At 46.1% G+C, this 20,006-nt stretch overlaps 1 protein-coding gene across 1 annotated transcript; it reads right to left on the reverse strand.

Moving 5' to 3' along the window:
* Positions 1-532: 532 nt before the first annotated feature.
* LOC140722139 (uncharacterized) lies at positions 533-17,754 on the reverse strand. The gene is made up of 3 exons (XM_073036932.1): positions 17,655-17,754; positions 13,361-13,461; positions 533-2,704 (listed from the first exon to the last, which is right to left on the reverse strand). Exons 1-3 carry the CDS (start codon positions 17,752-17,754, stop codon positions 533-535), a joined length of 2,373 nt encoding a protein of 790 aa, XP_072893033.1.
* Between the last annotated feature and the right edge of the window lie 2,252 nt (positions 17,755-20,006).

Genomic DNA, 20,006 nt, shown 5'->3' on the forward strand with positions numbered 1-20,006 from the left:
TTGGATTCTCTTGCAAGAGTTTGAGACCCAGTTATCAAAGGGAAGGCATGTCAGTGCTGCCAACCATCTGACAAGTGGACTCTCTCAGTCAGGTTACAGCAGTATATTTATACATAGTAAGTCCCATACATCACTGTTGCAAGCTGCTATTAGAACTGGTACGCCCACCAAGTCTGTTGGTGCAAAACTTAAGGTCTTAGATAACAGAGTGCACTAACTCAAGGCTTGAATATAGATGGATATACAGTCCAGTCCTTATCAGCTATTCCCTTTGCAAGGTCCTGACTTCATTCCAGACAGATGGTCATTGCTGTCCTTATCGATGAGTCCTTACTCAAACATGGGTACAATATATATTATCAAATTCTCAATGTCCCTCTGACAATTAAATGGAAACCAGTATAAGCCGTTTACTTTCTTAACTGCTGAAGACAGAGTTTACTTTTGTTCAAAAATTCCTGTTCAGTCCCAATTATTCTTTTAGCTAGAGGTTACTTGGGTTCAAAATGATTTTTTATATATCCGCATTTCCTCAGAATGATTTCTCCCCAGTGTGAACAAGCTGATGTTCTTTCAGCTGAGCTGAATCAATGAATCCCTTCCCACATTCTGGGCAGATGAATGGCTTCTCCCCAGTGTGAATTCGCTGGTGTCTCAAGAGCTGAGAAGAATGACTGAATCCTTTCCCACATTCAGAGCAGATGAATGGCCTCTCCCCAGTCTGGACTCGCTGATGTAACTTCAGTTGAGATGACTGAGCGAATCCCTTCCCACATTCAGAGCATGTGAATGGTTTCTCCTCACTGTGATCTAACTGGTGCGATAATAGACTAAAACGCCGAGTGAATCCTTTCCCACAGTCTGAGCAGGTGAACGGCCTCTCCACAGTGTGAACAAACTGATGTTCTTTCAGATGAACTGAATCAGTGAATCCCTTCCCACATTCAGAGCATGTGAACGGCTTCTCCCCGGTGTGGACTCTCTGATGTAACTTCAGTTGAGCTGACTGGGTGAATCCTTTCCCACATTCAGAGCATGTGAACGGCTTCTCTCCAGTGTGGATTCGCTGATGTACCTTCAGTTGAGCTGACTGGGCGAATCGTTTCCCACATTCAGAGCATGTGAACGGCTTCTCCCCAGTGTGAACTCGCTGGTGGCTGTGTAGGTTGGACGAGTGAGTGAATCCCTTCCCACATTCTGAGCAGATGAATGGTTTCTCCCCAGTGTGAATTTGCTGGTGTCTCAGGAGTTGAGATGAACGAATGAATCCTTTCCCACATTCTGAGCAAGTGAATGGTTTCTCCCCAGTGTGAATTTGCTGGTGTCTCAGGAGTTGAGATGAACGAATGAATCCTTTCCCACATTCTGAGCAAGTGAACGGCTTCTCCCCGGTGTGGACTCTCTGATGTAACTTCAGTTGAGCTGACTGGGTGAATCCTTTCCCACATTCAGAGCATGTGAACGGCTTCTCTCCAGTGTGGATTCGCTGATGCTCCTTCAGTTGAGCTGACTGGGCGAATGGTTTCCCACATTCAGAGCATGTGAACGGCTTCTCCCCAGTGTGAACTCGCTGGTGGCTGTGTAGGTTGGACGAGTGAGTGAATCCCTTCCCACAGTCAGAGCAGGTGAACGGCCTCTCCCCAGTGTGAACTCGCTGATGTACCTTCAGTTCAGATGACCGAACAAATCCTTTCCCACATTCAGAGCAGGTGAACGGCTTCTCCCCAGTATGAACTCGCTGATGGGACTTCAGTTCAGATGACCGAACAAATCCTTTCCCACACTCAGAGCAGGTGAACGGCCTCTCCCCAGTGTGAACTCGCTGATGTACCTTCAGTTCAGATGACCGAACAAATCCTTTCCCACATTCAGAGCAGGTGAATGGCTTCTCCCCAGTATGAACTCGCTGATGTGACTTCAGTTGAGATGACCGAGCAAATCCTTTCCCACATTCAGAGCAAGTGAACGGCTTCTCCCCAGTGTGGACTCGCTGGTGTCTGTGTAGGTTGGACAAGTGAGTGAATCCCTTCCCACACTCAGAGCAGGTGCACGGCCTCTCACTAGTGTGAACTCGCTGATGTAACTTCAGTTCAAATGACCGAACAAATCCTTTCCCACATTCAGAGCAGGTGAACGGCTTCTCCCCAGTATGAACTCGCTGATGGGACTTCAGTTCAGATGACTGAGCAAATACCTTCCCACATTCAGAGCAAGTGAACGGCTTCTCCCCAGTGTGAATTCGCCGGTGTCTGTGCAGGTTGGACGAGTGAGCAAATCCCTTCCCACAGTCTGAGCAGGTGAACGGCCTCCCCCCAGTGTGAACTCGCTGATGTACCTTCAGTACAGATGACCGAGCGAATCCTTTCCCAGATTCAGAGCAAGTGAACAGCTTCTCCCCAGTGTGGACTCGCTGATGTGACTTCAGTTGAGATGACTGGGTGAATCCCTTCTCACAGTCTGAGCTTGTGAATGGCATCACCCCAGTGTGAACTCGCTGGTGTCTATGTAGGTTGGATGAGTGAGTGAATCTCTTCCCACAGTCCGAGCAGGTGAATGGCCTCTTCTCAGTGTGAACTCGCTGGTGTCTATGTAGTGTGGACGAGTGAGTGAATCTCTTCCCACAGTCTGAGCAGGTGAACGGCCTCTTCTCAGTGTGAACTCGCTGCTGTTCATTCAGTTGAGATGATTGAGTGAACCCGTTCCCCTATTCGGAGCAGGTGAATGGCTTCTCCCCGGTGTGAACTCATTGGTGTCACTGTGGTCTGTTTGAGCGTGTGAATGTCTTCCCACCATCCAAGCAGGTCAATGTCCTCTCACTGGTGAACTTTAGGATATATCTTCAGCATCGACAATGGAACGAATTGCTTCCCACTTGCAGAATAGGTGGAGCATCTCACTCTGGTGTGAACTTGCTGATGTATCTTCAGGCTGGATGACTGAGTAGTTCCCCTCCCTCACACAGAGCAGGTGAATGGCCTCTCCCCACGCTGAACTCACTGGTGTGTCTGTGGGTAGGCTGTGAGTGAATCCCTTCCCACACTGAGAGAAGGAGAATGATATCTCCCCACGGTGAACTCACTGGCCAGTCTGTGGGTAGGCTGTGAGTGAATCCCTTCCCACACTGAGAGAAGGAGAATGATATCTCCCCACGGTGAACTCACTGGCGTGTCTGTGGGTAGGCTGTGAGTGAATCCCTTCCCACACTGAGAGAAGGAGAATGATACCTGACTATGATCAATTCTCTGGCAATTCAGAAAGTCAGAAGTTTTGAATCCCTTGTAGTTTTGAAGTTTTGAATGCAGTTGAAGAACTGATCTCCAGTGAACAAATGTTGGTGTGTTCACAGCACCCCGGTTCCAGTGGATTTCACTGAGTTACAACAGAAAATTTGATTTCAGAGACAGAACACATTACCAGATGGTATGAGATAATGCTTCATCTCCATGGATTGACAACAGATGTGTTGGTGATGCAAAGAAAATATTTGGTCACTCCTTAAATATCCAGAGTCAGCAAAACTGATGTGTTGTTGTGTTTGAGATTCCCGTGCAAAAGTGTGCTGTCATTTCAAACCTGTAAAAATATTTGCAAAATACATCAATGGGTGAAGGACAGTATTTCAGGAGAGATTATAATCTGTGGTGAGAACATAAGAACATAAGAAATAGGAGCCGGAGTCGGCCACTTGGCTCGTCGAGCCTGCTCTGCCATTTAATAAGAACATGGCTGATCTGGCGATGGACATCTCCACCTACCTGCCTTTCCCCCATAACCCTTAATTCCCGTACTATGCCAAAATCTATCCAACCTGGTCTTAAATATATTCACTGAGGTAGTCTCCACTCCTTCATTGAGCAGAGAAATCCACAGATTCACCACCCTCTGGGAAAAACAGTTCCTCCTCATCTCCATCCCAATTTCACCCAAATCTTGAGGCGACATCCTCTAGTTCTAGCCTCATCCACCAGTGGAAACAACTTTCCTACCTCTATCTTATCTATTCCTTTCATAATTTTACACGCTTCGATATGTTCTCCTCTGAATGAGAGCTCTGGCATCACAATTTTACCAATTTCAACTCAAGTTGGGGGTACTCATCTTGAGATATACCCCAGGCTACTGTGGGAAGTGAGGGAGGAAAATGCTGGACGTCTGGTAATGATCTTTGCACCATCAGTAGGGAGGGGTAAAGTACCAGAGGATGAGGAGACATTGTTCCCTTTTCAGGTAAGCCAGATAAGCCAGGAAATTACAGACCAGTGGTTCTTACTTCAGAGGAGGGCACGCTGTTGGAGAAGCTCCTGAGAGGCAGCATTTCTGAGCATTTGGAGAAGCATCATCTGATGTGGGATAGTCAGCGTGACTCTGTCTAGGGCAGATCATGCCTTACGAACCCGATTGATTTCTTTGAGGATGTAACAAAACACACTGATGAAGGTAGAGCATTGGATGTAGTGTGCATGGCTTTCAGTGAGACTTTTGATAAGATTCCTCATGCAAGGCTCATTCAGAAAGTAATGACGCAAGGATCCAAGTAGACCTTGCTTTGTGGATCCAGGATTGGCTTGCCCACAGAAGCCAAAAGGTGGCTGTAGATGGTTCATATTCTGCATGGAGGACGGTGACCAGTGGTGTTCCACAGGGATGTGTTCTGAGACTCCTTCTCTTTGTGATCTTTATAAATGATCTTGATGAGGAAGTAGAAGGGTGGGTCAGTAAGTTTGCTGATGACACAAAAGCTGAGGGTGTTGTGAGCAGTCTGGACAGTTCTCCAGAGGTTACAGCAGGACATCGATAGGATGCAGTACTGGCAGATGGAGTTCAACCCAGATAAGTGTGCTGTGGTTTATTTCAGTACATCAGATTTGAAGACAGAATGTAATATTATGTTAGGACTCTTGGCAGTGTGGAGGATCAGCTAGATCTTGCGGTCCATGTCAATTTTACACTTAAAGCTGCAGCACTGATTGACATTGTTGTTAAGAAGGCCTTCATCAACCATGGAACTGAGTTCAAGAGTGGTGAGGTAATGTTGCAGCTATATAAGACCTGATTTATACCCCACTTAGAGTATTCTATTACCTCATTACAGGAAGGTTGTGGATACTATAGAAAGAGTGCAGAGGAGATTTACAAGGATGTTGCATGGATTGGAGAACATGCCTTATGAGAATAGGTTGAGTGAACTTTAGAGTGACGGAGGATGAGAGGTGATCTGATAGATGTGTATAAGATGATGAGAGGCATTGATCGTGTGGACAGCCAGAGGCTTTTTCCTGGGGCTGAATTGGCAAACACAAGGGGCATTGTGTTAAGGTGCCTGGAAGTAGGGTCCATGGGGATGTCAGAGGTAGGTTTCTCACACAGAGAGTAGCAGGTGTATGGAATACACAGCCAGCGATGACAGTACAGGCAGATACCATGCAGTCTTTTGAGAGACTCAAATAATTTCATGGAGCTTAGAGTACACAGAGTGCAATGCAGTTGGGAAATACGAGGCAGTTTCTAGAATAGATTATATGGACGGCACAACACTGTGGGCCGAAGGGCCTGTATTATATTGTAGATTTCTATGTTTCCATATGCACTCATCTTCTAACAAGGCATGGATCAGACATTCTGACTGACCATCAAATTATCTGACTATATCCCTGTCTTTATGAGAATGGGCTGTTTCTGACTTCAATCAACCTGTGACCTGGCTCAATCTGTCTCTGTCCTTTGGTATTATTTCAAGTTCTGGTTATGTTCCACAATACTACAAAGATCACTTGTTACTGCATGTACGATCCTGGAGATTTACCAATTACTTGGATCGCCCCCCCCCCCCATCTGCTGATTGACAGTGATGAACCCATCGATGGCAATGCCAATGAATATAAAGTGGAGGGCAGTGGTTATTCTCATCAGAGTGCGGCACCTTTGTGACCTGAAAGCCAGAAGTCACTTGTCATCGAGGCAAAAGTGTTTCATATCGTTATTAACCCGGAGAGAACTAAATCTGATGGAAGGTTTTATTTCCATGCAGCACTAATTTCCCCACGATTACTGAGGGCCTGTGTGACTGAGCTGGGAGAACCACTACAGCGCATCTTCAACATGAGCCTGGAGCAGAGAAGAGTACCCAGACAGTGGAAAACATCCTGTATTGTCCCGGTACCGAAGAAACCACAACCAAAGGAGTTGAATGACTTCAGACCTGTTGCCTTGACGTCGCACGTGATGAAGACCATGGAGCGGCTGATAATACAGAATCTGAGGCCGCAAACCAGGCACGCCTGGGATCCTCTTCAGTTTGCGTATAAGGAGAAGGTGGGAGTGGAGGATGCTATCACGTATTTGCTGCACAAATTACTCTCTCACCTAGATGGGGTCAGTTGTGCTGTGAGGATTACATTCCTTGACTTCTCTAGTGCCTTTAACACCAACCAGCTCAAGATCTTAAGCACAAACTAACAGAGATGGGAGTAGACTCTCACATGGTGGATTGGATAGTGGACTACTTGACAGATAGACCTCAGTATGTGCGGTTGGGAGACTGTAGGTCTGACACGGTGGTCAGCAGCAGAGGAGTGCCGCAGGGAACCGTACTCTCTCCGGTCCTGTTCACCCTGTACACATCAGACTTCCAATATAACTCGGGGTCCTGCCATGTGCAGAAGTTCGCTGATGACACGGCCATAGTGGGGTGCGTCAGGAATGGACAAGAGGAGGAGTATAGGAAACTGATACAGGACTTTGTGATATGGTGCAACTCAAACTACCTGCGTCTCAATATCACCAAGACCAAGGAGATGGTGGTGGACTTTAGTAGATCTAGGCCTCATATGTAGCCAGTGATCATTAATGGAGAATGTGTGGAGCAGGTTAAGACCTACAAGTATCTGGGAGTACAGTTAGACGAGAAGCTAGACTGGACTGCCAACACAGATGCCTTGTGCAGGAAGGCACAGAGTCGACTGTACTTCCTTAGAAGGTTGGCGTCATTCAATGTCTGTAGTGAGATGCTGAAGATGTTCTATAGGTCAGTTGTGGAGAGTGCCCTCTTCTTTGTGGTGGCGTGTTGGGGAGGAAGCATTAAGAAGAGGGACGCCTCATGTCTTAATAAGCTGGTAAGGAAGGCGGGCTCTGTTGTGGGCAAAGTACTGAAGAGTTTAACATCGGTAGCTGAGCGAAGGGCGCTGAGTAGGCTACGGTCAATTATGGAAAACCCTGAACATCCTCTACATAGCACCATCCAGAGACAGAGAAGCAGTTTCAGCGACAGGTTACTATCGATGCAATGCTCCTCAGACAGGATGAAGAGGTCAATACTCCCCAATGCCATTAGGCTTTACAATTTAACCGCCAGGACTTAAGAACTCTTTTTTTTTAAAGCTATTATTAATGCTTTTTGAGATAGTGATTTAGATGCATATCATATTTTTACTGAGTTAAGTATTGTATGTAATTAGTTTTGCTACAACAAGTGTATGGGACATTGGAAAAAAAGGTTGAATTTCCCCATGGGGATGAATAAAGTATCTATCTATCTATCTATCTATCTATCTATTTTCACTGACTGGAAGGTAAACTTTTCAACCGAGCTTAACTGGGAATTATATTTTCATTCGGATTCATAATCCTCGGATTTACATAGTGGAGCTCGGCAATGTTTAGGAGATACATCCGCTCGCACTTCCTTCGACTGTACGGAACAACACCGGCAATACCGCCCATGGCTGCCTCTTTACCCAGAAACCCTCACGAAGAGAAACCTCTGTTGTTGGGCTGGTCGTGGGCTGGGCTGAGAGTTTGGAAGGTGGTGGTGCATGTGTGAATGTGATTTGGAACTTGTTGAGGGAAAGAGAGTCAGGAAGGAGAGGGAATTGCTGGGAGGGGATTGCCTGGGTCTGGTAATCGCTGACAAGGTGAGAGGAGGGGCTGAGGGAAAGAGAGTGGAGAAGGAGCGGGATATGGATTTGGGATCAGAGGTAGGTAGCTGTGGAGAAATGGATTATTGTGAAGGGAGAAATAAAGGGAATAAGGAGATAGTGAGGGGATGGATGAAAACCGAGTCAAAGGGAATAAAAGAATAAGAAATGACAATGGAGAGAGTTCTGAAAGTGAGGAAGATGAAGAAGTTCAGAGAGGAGGTGTTGTCATAATTAGGTTTAATGAGAAGGTGCAAGGACACATGAAGATAATTAACCCGTTTGTGCTAACAAAAACTGGCAAATAAGATAGGGGAAATAGTATTTGCAAAAGTCCTTAATGATGGCAATCTATTAGTAAGATGCGCGAACGAGGAACAACTTGAGAAAGCACTCAAGCTAAAAGAGATAGAAAAATGCAAGGTGGAATACACAGGGAAGGTGGGAGCATGAAATGGTGGTTGTAAAGGAGTGATCACGGGTGTACCAATGAGTATAAACATGGAGGAGCTGAAGAGGAATATCAAAGGGGGGAAAGCAATTAATGTTCTGAGACTGAAAACAATAAAGGAGGGAATGAAAAAAGAAAGTGAAATAGTATTGATTGAATTTGAAGAAGAAAGAATGCCAAGGAAAGTGTTCCTGGGTTTCATGACTTACCCAGTAAGGGTATATGTGCCAAAGCCATTGAGGTGCTATAATTGTCAAAGGTTTGGACACATAGCTAAAAACTGTAAAAGGCAGAGGAGATGTGCTAGATGTGGAGATGATCATGAATATGGAAAGTGCGGAACAGGAGTGCAACCAAAATCCAAAATGCTGTAATTGTGGAGGAGTTCATAATGTGGCGTATAGTGAGTGTGAAGTTATGAGACGGGAGAATAAAATTCAAGAAATAAGAGTGAAAAGAAAGATCTGTTATGCAGAAGCTGTAAGAATGTCAAGAGAACAGAATAATGCTCCTAATGACCAGAGAGCAATAGGGATGCAAGAGATGCAGCGAAGAGTAAATGACAGGATTTATGTGGAAAATAAAGCTGTAGTAACATTCATTGCAGGAGTCATTATTAGTACGGCAGAGGTAAAGTCAAAAAGTGACAAAATTCAGCTGGTGATCAAAGCAGCAGTAAACCATTTAGGGTTAGCAGGACTGACATGGGAAGAAGTGAGGGAGAACCTCACTAATCAGTCAAGCCAGGAAGTGTCATAGGTTAGTTAGTACTCATTATGGTGATTCTTTTGCAATGGAATGCAAGGAGTTTACTGGCCAATGGCCAGGAATTTAAGGAATTTATTAAGGAAATGGTTGTAAAACCGGATGTAGTGTGTATTCAGGAAACTTGGTTGAAACCAGTTTTAGACTTTGTGGTACATGGGAATACAATGATAAGGAAAGATAGAAATCTAGGGGGAGGAGGAGGTTGTGCTATGTTAATCAAGCAAAGTACACCGTATAGAGTACTGGAAAAAGGAGTCGATCAGGAATACATAGTGGTGGAAATATGGGAGAGAGGGGAGGGAGTGGTTATAATTAACTGCTACAATCCATGTAAAAGGTTGGATTTGGACAGCCGACTAAGGATACAAGGACAAAATAGACACAAAGTAGTGTGGTGTTCAGATTTCAAAGCTCACAGCACAATATGGGGGGATCCGATTACAGATTCAAATGGAACGGTAATTGAAGATTTGATGGAAGAAAGGGATTTGGTATGTATGAGTGATGGTAGAGGAACAAGGATAAACATAACAACAGGAACTGAGTCGGTATTAGAGATTATGTTAGTGTCTAATGTCTTGGCTGGCATCAGTAACTGGGGAGTTTGGACAGCTTCAACAGTAGGCAGTGATCACTACCCAGTTTTATGTTCAGTGGGTGAAAGAGTTGAAATAAGACCAGGTGGGGGAGTCCCAAAGAGGGTGTTTGGAAAAGCAGATTGGGGTAAGTTCCAGAAGTTAAGTGAAGAAGCATTGACAAAGATTGACATTTCTGGAGATATAGATGAATTAAACAGTCAGGTGACTTCAGCAATTATTAAGGCAGCAGAAGGATCTATACCCAGGAGTAAAAATAGGATGAATAGAAAACTAGTGCCACGGTGGTCAGAGGAATGATGTCAGGCTGTAAAAACCAGAAATAGAGCACTCAGGCTAGTTAAAAGAACCCATAATATGCAGCATTTGATTCAATATAAGAAGGCACAGGCAGTGGTGAGAAGAACTCTACGTCAAGCTAAAAGGGCAAGTTCGAGGAGTTTTTGCAACAAAATAGGAAGAACAACACCTGTGGGAGAGGTATGGGGAATGATTAAGAGGATGGGGGGAGATAGAAGCGATTGGGAGTATCCAGTAATGATGTCTGAGGAGGAAACAGCAGTCTCCAGCAGGGATAAGGCTGAGATCATGGCCAACTCATTTGTAAAGATACATAGTTCAGAAAATTTGTCTGAAGAAGGGAGAAGGAGAAGGGAAAGAACAATGAGTCAATACCCAGGTGTGTTAAACAGGAGGGAAGATATAATTGATGATCCATTTACTTTGGCAGAAATGGTGAGAGCAATAAAGAGATCGAGACCAGGGAAAGATCTAATATGCTACTTTATGCTAAAAAATCTAGGAGAAGGAGCGCTCTTGAAGTTACTGCATTTTTACAACAGAGTGTGGGAGGAGGGAAGATTACCAAGTGCATAGAAAGAAGCAGTAGTAATTCCAATAAGGAAACCTGGCAAGGATCCGTCAAAACCCACTAGCTACAGGCCAATAGCACTAACATCAAATATATGTAAGGTAATGGAAAGGATGATAACTGAAAGGTTATCATATGATCTTGAGAAGAGAGGAATGCTGGCAAGTTATCAGAGTGGTTTTCGGAAGGGAAGGAATTCCATGGACTCAGTGATAAGGTTAGAGACTGAAATAAGAAAGGCCCAGGCAAATAAAGAAGCAGTAGCCTATGAAAATTGAAAAAGCCTATGATATGATGTGGAAGGAAGGATTATTAATTAAACTGCACAAGATGGGGGTTGGGGGAGAGTTTTTAATTGGATTAAAGATTTTTTGTTTGGTAGACAAATTCAAGTTCAGATTGGATCAGAATTATCAAAACAGTACATAGTGGGAAATGGCACACCTCAGGGTAGTGTGATTAGCCCCTTACTTTTCATCATTATGATCAATGATGTCTTCACAAAGGTACCAGTGGATATAGGTAGGTCACTGTTTGCGGATGATGGGGCCTTGTGGAAAAGAGGCAGGAACACGGAGCATATAATCAGGAAACTACAAGGAGCAATTGATGAAGTGGTAGAGTGGGGTTATGATTGGGGATGTAGATTTTCAGTGGAAAAAACTCAAACTGTATTTTTCACTAGGAAAAGAATTGAAGTAGGGAAGAAGTTAAGGATGTATGGGATTGATTTAGAAAGGGTTGGATCATTTAAATTTCTGGGAGTTATATTTGATTCACGATTAACATGGGCAGACCATATCAGTAAAGTTGAGGAGAAATGTAAAAAAGTAATAAACGTGATGAGATGTTTGACTGGTAGGGAATGGGAGCAAGTTGTTCAGCATTAAAGAGAATGTATGTGGCTTTAGTAAGATCTGTGTTGGATTATAGAAGTGTAGCATATGGATCAGCAGCTAGGTCTCTTATAAGGAAACTGGATGTGATTCAGGCTCAGGTGTTGAGAGTGTGCAGTGGGGCTTTTAAAACATCACCAGTATCAGCCCTGCAGGTAGAAATGGGAACAATGCCTTTGGAATTAAGAAGGATGCAATTGATGGCAAACTACTGCGTTAATTTGCAGGGACACAATGATTCCCACCCTGCTAAAGGAGTGTTGCAGGAGTCCTGGGAAAATGGGAGGTTTCAGAGGGAAAACATTAGTCGGGTAGGGAATGATATTGCTAGATCATGTGGAGTGTTTGATCTAAGGATAAGTCCTTCAGTAGTTTATCTGGTTGTAGCTCCATGGAAGCTGGTATGGCCTGACGTAGACCGGCATTTGTCAGAGGTAAAAAGGAAAGGAAAGTATAAAACTGATTTGGTAAGTGCATTTAACTGTTATGTGATGGAAATGTATAGTGATTATACTCAGGTCTATACAGATGGTGCTAAGGAACCTGAGACAGGAGTGACAGGGTTTGGGGTGGCAATACCAGCAAAAGCAATTGCAATCAGCAGAAGAACATCTGATAAGTTAGCGGTGTGTACAGTGGAGATGATGACAGTGTTGGTTGTGTTGCGTTGGGTGGAGAAAACTAAACTAGTCAAAGCGTTGATATGCTCAGATTCAACTTCAGTACTAGCAAGTTTAAGGTCTTCTCACTCAAACAGCTGGCAAGATGTACTTCATGAAGTCCTTCAGTCAGTCACAAGAGTTGCAAATCAGGGAGGTCAGGTTAAATTTCTATGGGTTCCAGCTCATGTAGGGGTGAAGGGCAATGAAAGGGTGGATGAGTTGGCAAAGAGGGCAATAAAGAAAGAAAATATAGAAATGCACATTAGTATTAGTAAAGCAGAGGTTAAGTGTGTAATCTGGGAAAAAAAATAACCAAATGTGGCAAGAAAGATGGGACAGGAAGGGGAAAGGGAGGCATTTATATCAAATACAAAAAAGTGTTGCAGGTACTAGGGTAGGAAGTAGATACAGAATAGAGGAAATTGTGTGGACTAGGTTAAGGCTGGGGCACTGTGCACTAAACCAAACACTGAAATTGATAGGGAAACGCCAGACAGGACCGTGTGAGGAATGTCAGGAAGAGGAGTCAGTAGAGCATGTAGTTCTGAGTTGCAGGAAGTATGGGATACAGAGAGAGATGATGAGAATTAATCTAAGGGAACTGGGGGTGCAGGAATTCACATTAAAAGGGTTGCTGGGCATGGGTGAGAGAACACAGGTCAGGGTATTTTTAGCTTTCTTAAGGGGTACAGGGGTTTTTTATAGGATATGATGGATAGACAGAAATAGGGTACTAGGATAGGGAGGATAAAGTGTAGGTTAGGTTATGTGTATGTGTCCGATTGGATGAAGGGATTTAGAATGTGAGTCCATCGCATACTCCGGAGCAGAAAGTGACGGTAATGCACCTTTAAGCTGGGTTCCAACCGCTGTAAAACAAGAGAGGGAGGGGGAGAGAGGGGGGAGGGGAAGTGGGAGAGAGGGGGAGGGGAAGTGGGAGGGGGAGAGAGAGGGGGAGGGGGAGGGGGAGATGGAGAGGGAGAGGGAGAGAGAAACCTCCCTAGCCGCATCGAAAGGCCCAAGAATGCGCATGCGCCGGTAAGCATGCTTTGTGGCCGGGTACGGATCATGGGGCTGAGAGAGAGGGGGAGGACCAGGACCGCCGTGGGGTGCAGCACCAGTGTTGCTGGAAATCACAGTAATTGTCCTTCGGTCGCGTTTCAGACGCCGGTGGATTAGAACCCGCCCGGAACCCGCTCTTACCTTTGTCCGGTCGTTTTCGGCCTCCGGGCTACTCAGCGCATGCGCGATACTCGGGATGGTGGCGCCGACCGCGCATGCGCAATGATTTATCAGGCGAGAATCTGCAGATACGGAACCCAAAGCAACACAGACAAGATGCTGGAGGAACTCAGGGGGGCAGGCGGCGACTATCGAGAGGAGTGAACAGTCGGCGTTTCAGACCGAGACCCTTCTTCAGGACTGGAAAGGAAGGGAGGGAGTCAGATTGTGGGGCGACATGAGGTGATAGGTGAAAACGGGAAAGGGGGAGGCGTAAAGTCAAGAGCGGTGAAGTCGCTGAAAGAGATATAGGGCTGGAGAATAATAATAATAATAATAATAATAATAATAATAATAATAATAATAATAATAATAATAATAATAATAATAACTTTATTGATCCCGAGTGGGAAATTCTTTCGTTACAGCAGCAATATTTAAAATCGCACTTAGCAGTGCGAAGACTTTACTAAAAATAGAGAATAATAACATACACAGTAATACTGTACCAATGTGCAATAATAATGTATGAAACAATATTGCAGAGACTATTGAACTATGATCTGTCGCAGAAAGATGTATTGAATTGACTTTATTTTTTACATCCTTCCCATACATGTGGAGTAAAACTGTTTACGTTATGCCTCCGTCTAAATGTGCAATGTGCAATCGTAGTATTTCATAGTAATTTATAATAAACAGAACAGTCAAGGTAACATAGAAATGCACTCAAATCAGCGTGAGTTAAGCAGTCTGATTCCTGGTGGAAGAAGCTGTCCCGGAGCCTGTTGATCCTGGCTTTTCTGTTGCCGTAGCGTTGCCCCAATGGTAGCAGCTGGAATAGATCATGATTACCGTGACTCAGGTGCCCCATGATCCTGCGGACCCTTTTTACACACCTGTCTTTGTAAATTTCCTGAATCATGGGAAGTTCACAACTACAGATGCGCTGGGCTGTCCGCACCACTCTCTGCAGAATCCTTCCATTAAGGGAGGTAAAGTTCCCATACCAGGCAGTGATGCAGCCAGTCGGGATGCTCTCAGTTGTGCCCCTGTAGAAAGATCGTTGGATTTGGGGGCCCATACCAAACTTCCTCAACGGTCTGAGGTGGAAGAGGTGCTGTTGTGCCTTTTCCACCGCATAGCTTGTGTGTACAGACCACGTGAGATCCTGGGTGATGAGGATCCTGAGGAACTTAAAGCTGTTTACCCTCTCAACCCCAGATCCATTGTTGTCACTAGGGGTTAGCCCGTCTCCATTCCTCCTGTAATCCACAACCAGCTCCCCTGATTTTCCGACATTGAAGGAGAGGTTGTTTTCTCGACACCATTGTGTCAGAGAGATGACTTCTTCCTTGCAGGCCACCTCATTATTGTTTGAGATTGGGCCAATCAATGTGGTGCTGTCGGCAAATTTAATGAAGAGATTGGAGCTGTGGGTGGCCGGTTAGCAGATGGACTGTTGTATGTGGTTATTACATCTGATAGGAAAGAGCTTCTGTAACGGTCCTTGTGACAGCGGTGCTGAGGGAGTCTGTTCGAAAGGGTGCTCCGTTGCCTGTGAAGTCGTTCATGGAGAGGATGTGCCCGATTGTCCGTAATGGGTGTCCATTTGTTTAGTGACACCACTCCTCTCCACCACTCACTCGAAAGAGCCCCGGTTGTGGCCAAGGACGGTTCCAACCTTTCTGATGAGTTTATTTTGCATCGATGCTGCTCCCCCAACGTAAAGCGGCAAAGAAAACTGCAGTCGCTACAACAGACTGGTAAAACATCTCCAACATCCTGCCTGACACATTCAAGGATCTCGGCTTCCTTAGAAGATGGAGACGGCTCATCCCCTTCTTGTAAACAGCCTTACTTCTGTTACTTGTGTTCTCAGCGCCCGTTTCCAGTGGATTTCACTGAGTGACATCGAAAATATTTCAGTCACTTTTCCGGCTGAGATGAGACACTACTTCATCCCCAAGGATCAACAACTGATATATCGGTGTTTCAATGGAAATATCTGGTCACTCCTTAAATATCCGGACAGAGATGTGCTGTGTTTGAGAATTCCCGGACACAAATTGCTGTTTCTTTCCTGTAGAAAGATTTACAGAAGACATCAATGGATGAAGGACTGAATTTCGGGGACGGCATGGTCGTGTACTTTGGTAGAAGAAATAAAAGGGCAGACTGTTTTGTAACTGGAAAAAATATTAAAAAACATAAAAAATTAAAGGGCCTTCTGAATCCTCGTGTAGGATTCCCTGAAGGATAATTTGCAGGTTGAGTCGATGTTGAGGAAGTTCTCTGTGATGTTGGCATTCACTTCGAGAGGAAAAGCAAGGATGCATTGGTGAGACTTTACAAAGACGCCTCACTTGGAGCATTGTGAGCAGTTTCCGGCCCCATATCTAAGAAAAGATGCGCTGACCTCGGAAGGGGCTCAAAGGAGCCACAGGAATTTGAACAGGACCCCACTAAGTCTGTTGATGGGACATTAACCGTCTAGATTTCAACGTCCTCTCTCCAATTCCAGCCTCACCCCTTCCGAACGTTGGACTCTCCACTCCCACCGCACTGATCCTAACCTCACCATCAAACCCGCAGATAGGGGAGGTGCTGTAGTTGTCTGTCGGACTGACCCCTACCTTGCTGAGGCCTATCGCCAACTCTCAGACACCTCCTCTTACTTACCCCTCGAACAGGACCCCAGTAAGGAACACCAGGACATGGTCTCCCACACCATCACCAACCATTTTGACTCTGGGGATCTCCCAGCACCACCACCAACCTCATACAGTAGTTGAGCCTACTGGCCCTGAACACCTCCCTCTACAACTGGATCCTAGATTTCCTGACTGGGAGACCTCAGTCAGTCCGAATCGGGAGGCAGCACCTCCAACACCATCACACTGAGCACGGGGGGCCCCCAGGGCTGTGTGCTCAGTCCGCTGCTGTTCACTCTGCTGACCCACGACTGTGCTGCAACACACAGCTCGAACCACATCATCAAGTTCGCCGATGAAACGACCGTGGTGGGTCTCATCAGCAAGAACGACGAGTCAGCTTACAGAGAGGAAGTGCAGCGGCTAACGGACTGGTGCAGAGCCAACAACCTGTCTCTTAATGTGAACAAAAACAAAAGAGATGGTTGTTGAGTTCAGGAGGGCATGGAGTGACCACTCCCTGCTGAACATCAACGGCTCTTCGGTAGAGATCGTTAAGAGCACCAAATTTCTTTGTGTGCACCTGACGGAGAATCTCACCTGGTCTCTCAACACCAGCTCCATAGCAAAGAAAGCCCAGCAGCGTCTCTACGTTCTGCGGATGCTGAGGAAAGTCCATCTCCCACCCCCCATCCTCATCACATTCTACTGGGGTTGTATTGAGAGCATCCTGAGCAGCTGCATCACTGCCTGGTTCGGAAATTGCACCATCTCGGATCGCAAGACCCTGCAGCGGATAGTGAGGTCAGCTGAGAAGATCATCTGTGTCTCTCTTCCCGCCATTACGGAAATTTATACTACACGCTGCATCCGCAAAGCAAATAGCATTATGAAGGGCCCCACGCACCCCTCATACAAACTCTTCTCCTTCCTGCCATCTGGGAAAAGGCTCCGAAGCATTCGGGCTCTCACGACCAGACTATGTAACAGTTTCTTCCCCCAAGCTATCAGACTCCTGAATAGCCAGAGCCTGGACTGACATCTTGCCCTACTGTCCTGTTTATGATTTATTGTAATGCCTGCACTGTTTCTGTGCACTTTATACAGTCCTGAGTAGGTCTGTAGTCTAGTGTAGTTCTTTCTTTTTTTCTCTCTGTGTTGTTTTTTTACATAGTTCAGTCCAGTTTTTGTGACATGACACAGTAACACCATGGTCCTGAAAAACGTCGTCTCATTTTTACTATGTACTGTACACAGCAGTTATGGTTGAAATGACAATAAAAGTGACTTGGCTTGACTTGACAATACTTCCCGGACCCCGAAGCTCCTGTTTCTGCCTCCTCCGCAAAATCCTAAACCCCCGTGTCCAGGTAGACCCATTGTTTCAGCTTGTTCCTCCCCAATGAAGACATAGCATACCCCGACTCTGTCATATCCCCAATCCCCCACGGTTCAGTCTCTCCCTACCTACAGCGGCATGCAAAAGTTTGGGCACCCCGCTCAAAAATTCTGTTACTATGAATAGCTAAGCGAGTAAAAGATGACCTGATTTCCACTTTCCATTCTCATTCTGATACGTCAATCCATGGCCTCCCCCACTGTCATAATCACGCCACACTTACACTGGAGAAACAACGCCTTATATTCCGTTTTGGACAGACTGCAACCTGGTGGCATGAACAACGATTTCTCAAAGTTCTGGTGATGTCCCTCATTCACCATTTCCCATTCCCTTTTTTGTCTCTCATGTTATCTCCTAGCCTCCCTCTGGTGTTCCACTCCCGATTTTTCTCCCAATGTCTTCACCAATCAACTTCACACCTCATCCCCCCTCCCGATTACACCAATCACGCTGTGTCACTCCCCGCTCCTCCGACCTTTTAGAACTACTCTGAGATTTTTTAAAATCTTCAGTCCTGCCGAAGGGTTTCGACCCGAAAGGACGACTGTTCCTTTTCTCCACAGATGCTGCCTGGCCTGCTGAGTTCCTCCGGCATTTTGTGTGTGTTGCTCACAAAAATGATACCGGGAATGAAAGTCTTGTCATATGAGGAGTATTCGATGACTCTGGGCCTCTCTCACTGGAATTCAGAAGAATGATGCGGACCTCATTGAAAACCCATCAGGTGTTGAAATGTCTCGATGGAATCGATGTGGAGAGGATGTTTCCTGTGGGGACCCAGAGGACAGAGGCTCAATATAGAGCGACGTCCTTTTAGAGAGGAGATGAGGAGGAATTTCTTTACCAAGAGCGTCGCGAATCTGTAGGACTTGTGGCCTCTGGACTGACCATAAACGTCAGCCTGTGACGTAGCACAATTTCATTCCCTCATTGGTGTTACTCCCTGTTGTCGCTGTGCTGCGCGTGTGCGCGGTTGCACAGTATCTGAAACACTCCCACGCAGATCACAGTCGGTGCGGCGCTGATGGAATTTTCTTTCATTGGAAGTGCCGTGCAGTGTTCAGTCCATGCAGAAAGATTCCTGCCCAGATCAGTGGCCATGTTCCACAGCGCCACAAAGAGCCCGTGATGTTACATGGCAAATCCCGGAGACTTTCCAATTACTCTGACCCACCCACTCCAGCTGACTGACGGTGGTGAACCCATCGATGTCCAAGCTCTTGTCTCTCTGCTGCCATCACATGGACGGTACAAGAACCTCAGGACGCACCACCAGGTTCAGGGACAGCGGCTGCCTTCCCCTGGGACAGATCCCTTCCCCAGTGATCAGGATCGTGAACAACAGAGGATAATTACACTGCCTTGTCCATCCATTGAGATGCTCCCACAACCAATGATCGCAATTTAGCGAATTTATATCTTGTTATTTCATCTCCCGTTATTTATCGGAATTTATTTATATTTGCATTTGCACAGTTTGTTGTCTTCTGGTTGATATTTCACTGATGTCACCATTCTATGGATTTTCTGAGTATTCCGCAGGTAAATGAATCTCGGGGTTATAGGATGTGCTTTGATAATAACATTTACTTTGCACTTTGAGTTTCACGGAACCTCCCCTGATTCTGGGAACAAATGGAGACTGACATCTCCGGCTCCCGACAGCGTCATCAACACAATCGGCCAATCAGTGAACACCGCTGAGAGCAGCATGTTTTCATTGGCGGAGGAGTGTAGATGGGCGGGACGCTGAGCACTGGAAGACACAAGTTCTCATTGGTGGATGAGTGTAGGTGGGCGGGAGGCTGAGCGCTGGGAGCAGCATGTTCTCATTGGCGGAGGAGTGTAGGTGGGCGGGACGCTGAGCACTGGAAGACACAAGTTCTCATTGGTGGATGAGTGTAGGTGGGCGGAAGGCTGAGCGCTGGGAGCAGCATGTTCTCAATGGTGGATGAGTGTAGGTGGGCGGGAGGCTGAGCGCAGGGAGCAGCATGTTCTCATTGGCGGAGGAGTGTAGGTGGGCGGGACGCTGAGCTCGGAGCAACATGTTCTCATTGGCGAAGGAGTGTAGGTGGGCGGGTCGCTGGGAGACGCATGTACTCATTGGCGGGTGAGTGTAGGTGGGCGGGACGCTGAGCTCTCGGAGCGGGCCGAACATGGATCCGGGGAGAGGCGGCAGATCGCGAGTTGCATCTCGAGTAAAGTCTGCAACACTGGCCGGGGGTTTGAATCCTTCCGATAGCAGAGGTGAAGAGACTATGAGATGTTTCAGCTACACGGAGGGCACACGCCCTTTCCCCGCCGTGGATCAGGGCCTACTGTCTGGAGCTGTCTCGCAGCGGCTGCCGATGGATCTCCGGAGCAATCCGAACGGCTGACGGACAAAGGAGAACAAAGCGCAAAGGTAAACCCGTGCTTTAGAAGATAAGAAACAGGAGTAGGAGTGGCCATTCGGTCCTTTACGCTTGTTCTGTCCTTTCCTGCGATTACGCCCGATCTTTGACATCAGCTCCACTTTCCTGCAACGTTCCCATATCGCTGGGCCCCTAAATTTTTCTTTAAATTCCTAAAC

This window comes from Hemitrygon akajei, unplaced genomic scaffold, assembly GCF_048418815.1.
Source record: "Hemitrygon akajei unplaced genomic scaffold, sHemAka1.3 Scf000070, whole genome shotgun sequence".
In the NCBI taxonomy this organism is placed as follows: Eukaryota; Metazoa; Chordata; class Chondrichthyes; order Myliobatiformes; family Dasyatidae; genus Hemitrygon; species Hemitrygon akajei.

What these genes read in the sequence shown, in the direction of transcription:
- LOC140722139 (XM_073036932.1), bottom strand. Translation starts at nt 17,754, where the DNA reads ATGGTGAATGAGGGACATCACCAGAACTTTGAGAAATCGTTGTTCATG. An exon ending in TAAGGCGTTGTTTCTCCAGT is followed by an intron (nt 13,462 to 17,654) that starts GTAAGTGTGGCG and finishes CCGTATCTGCAG; the next exon opens with ATTCTCGCCTGATAAATCAT. An exon ending in CCGAAAACGACCGGACAAAG is followed by an intron (nt 2,705 to 13,360) that starts GTAAGAGCGGGT and finishes TGCTCCGAATAG; the next exon opens with GGGAACGGGTTCACTCAATC.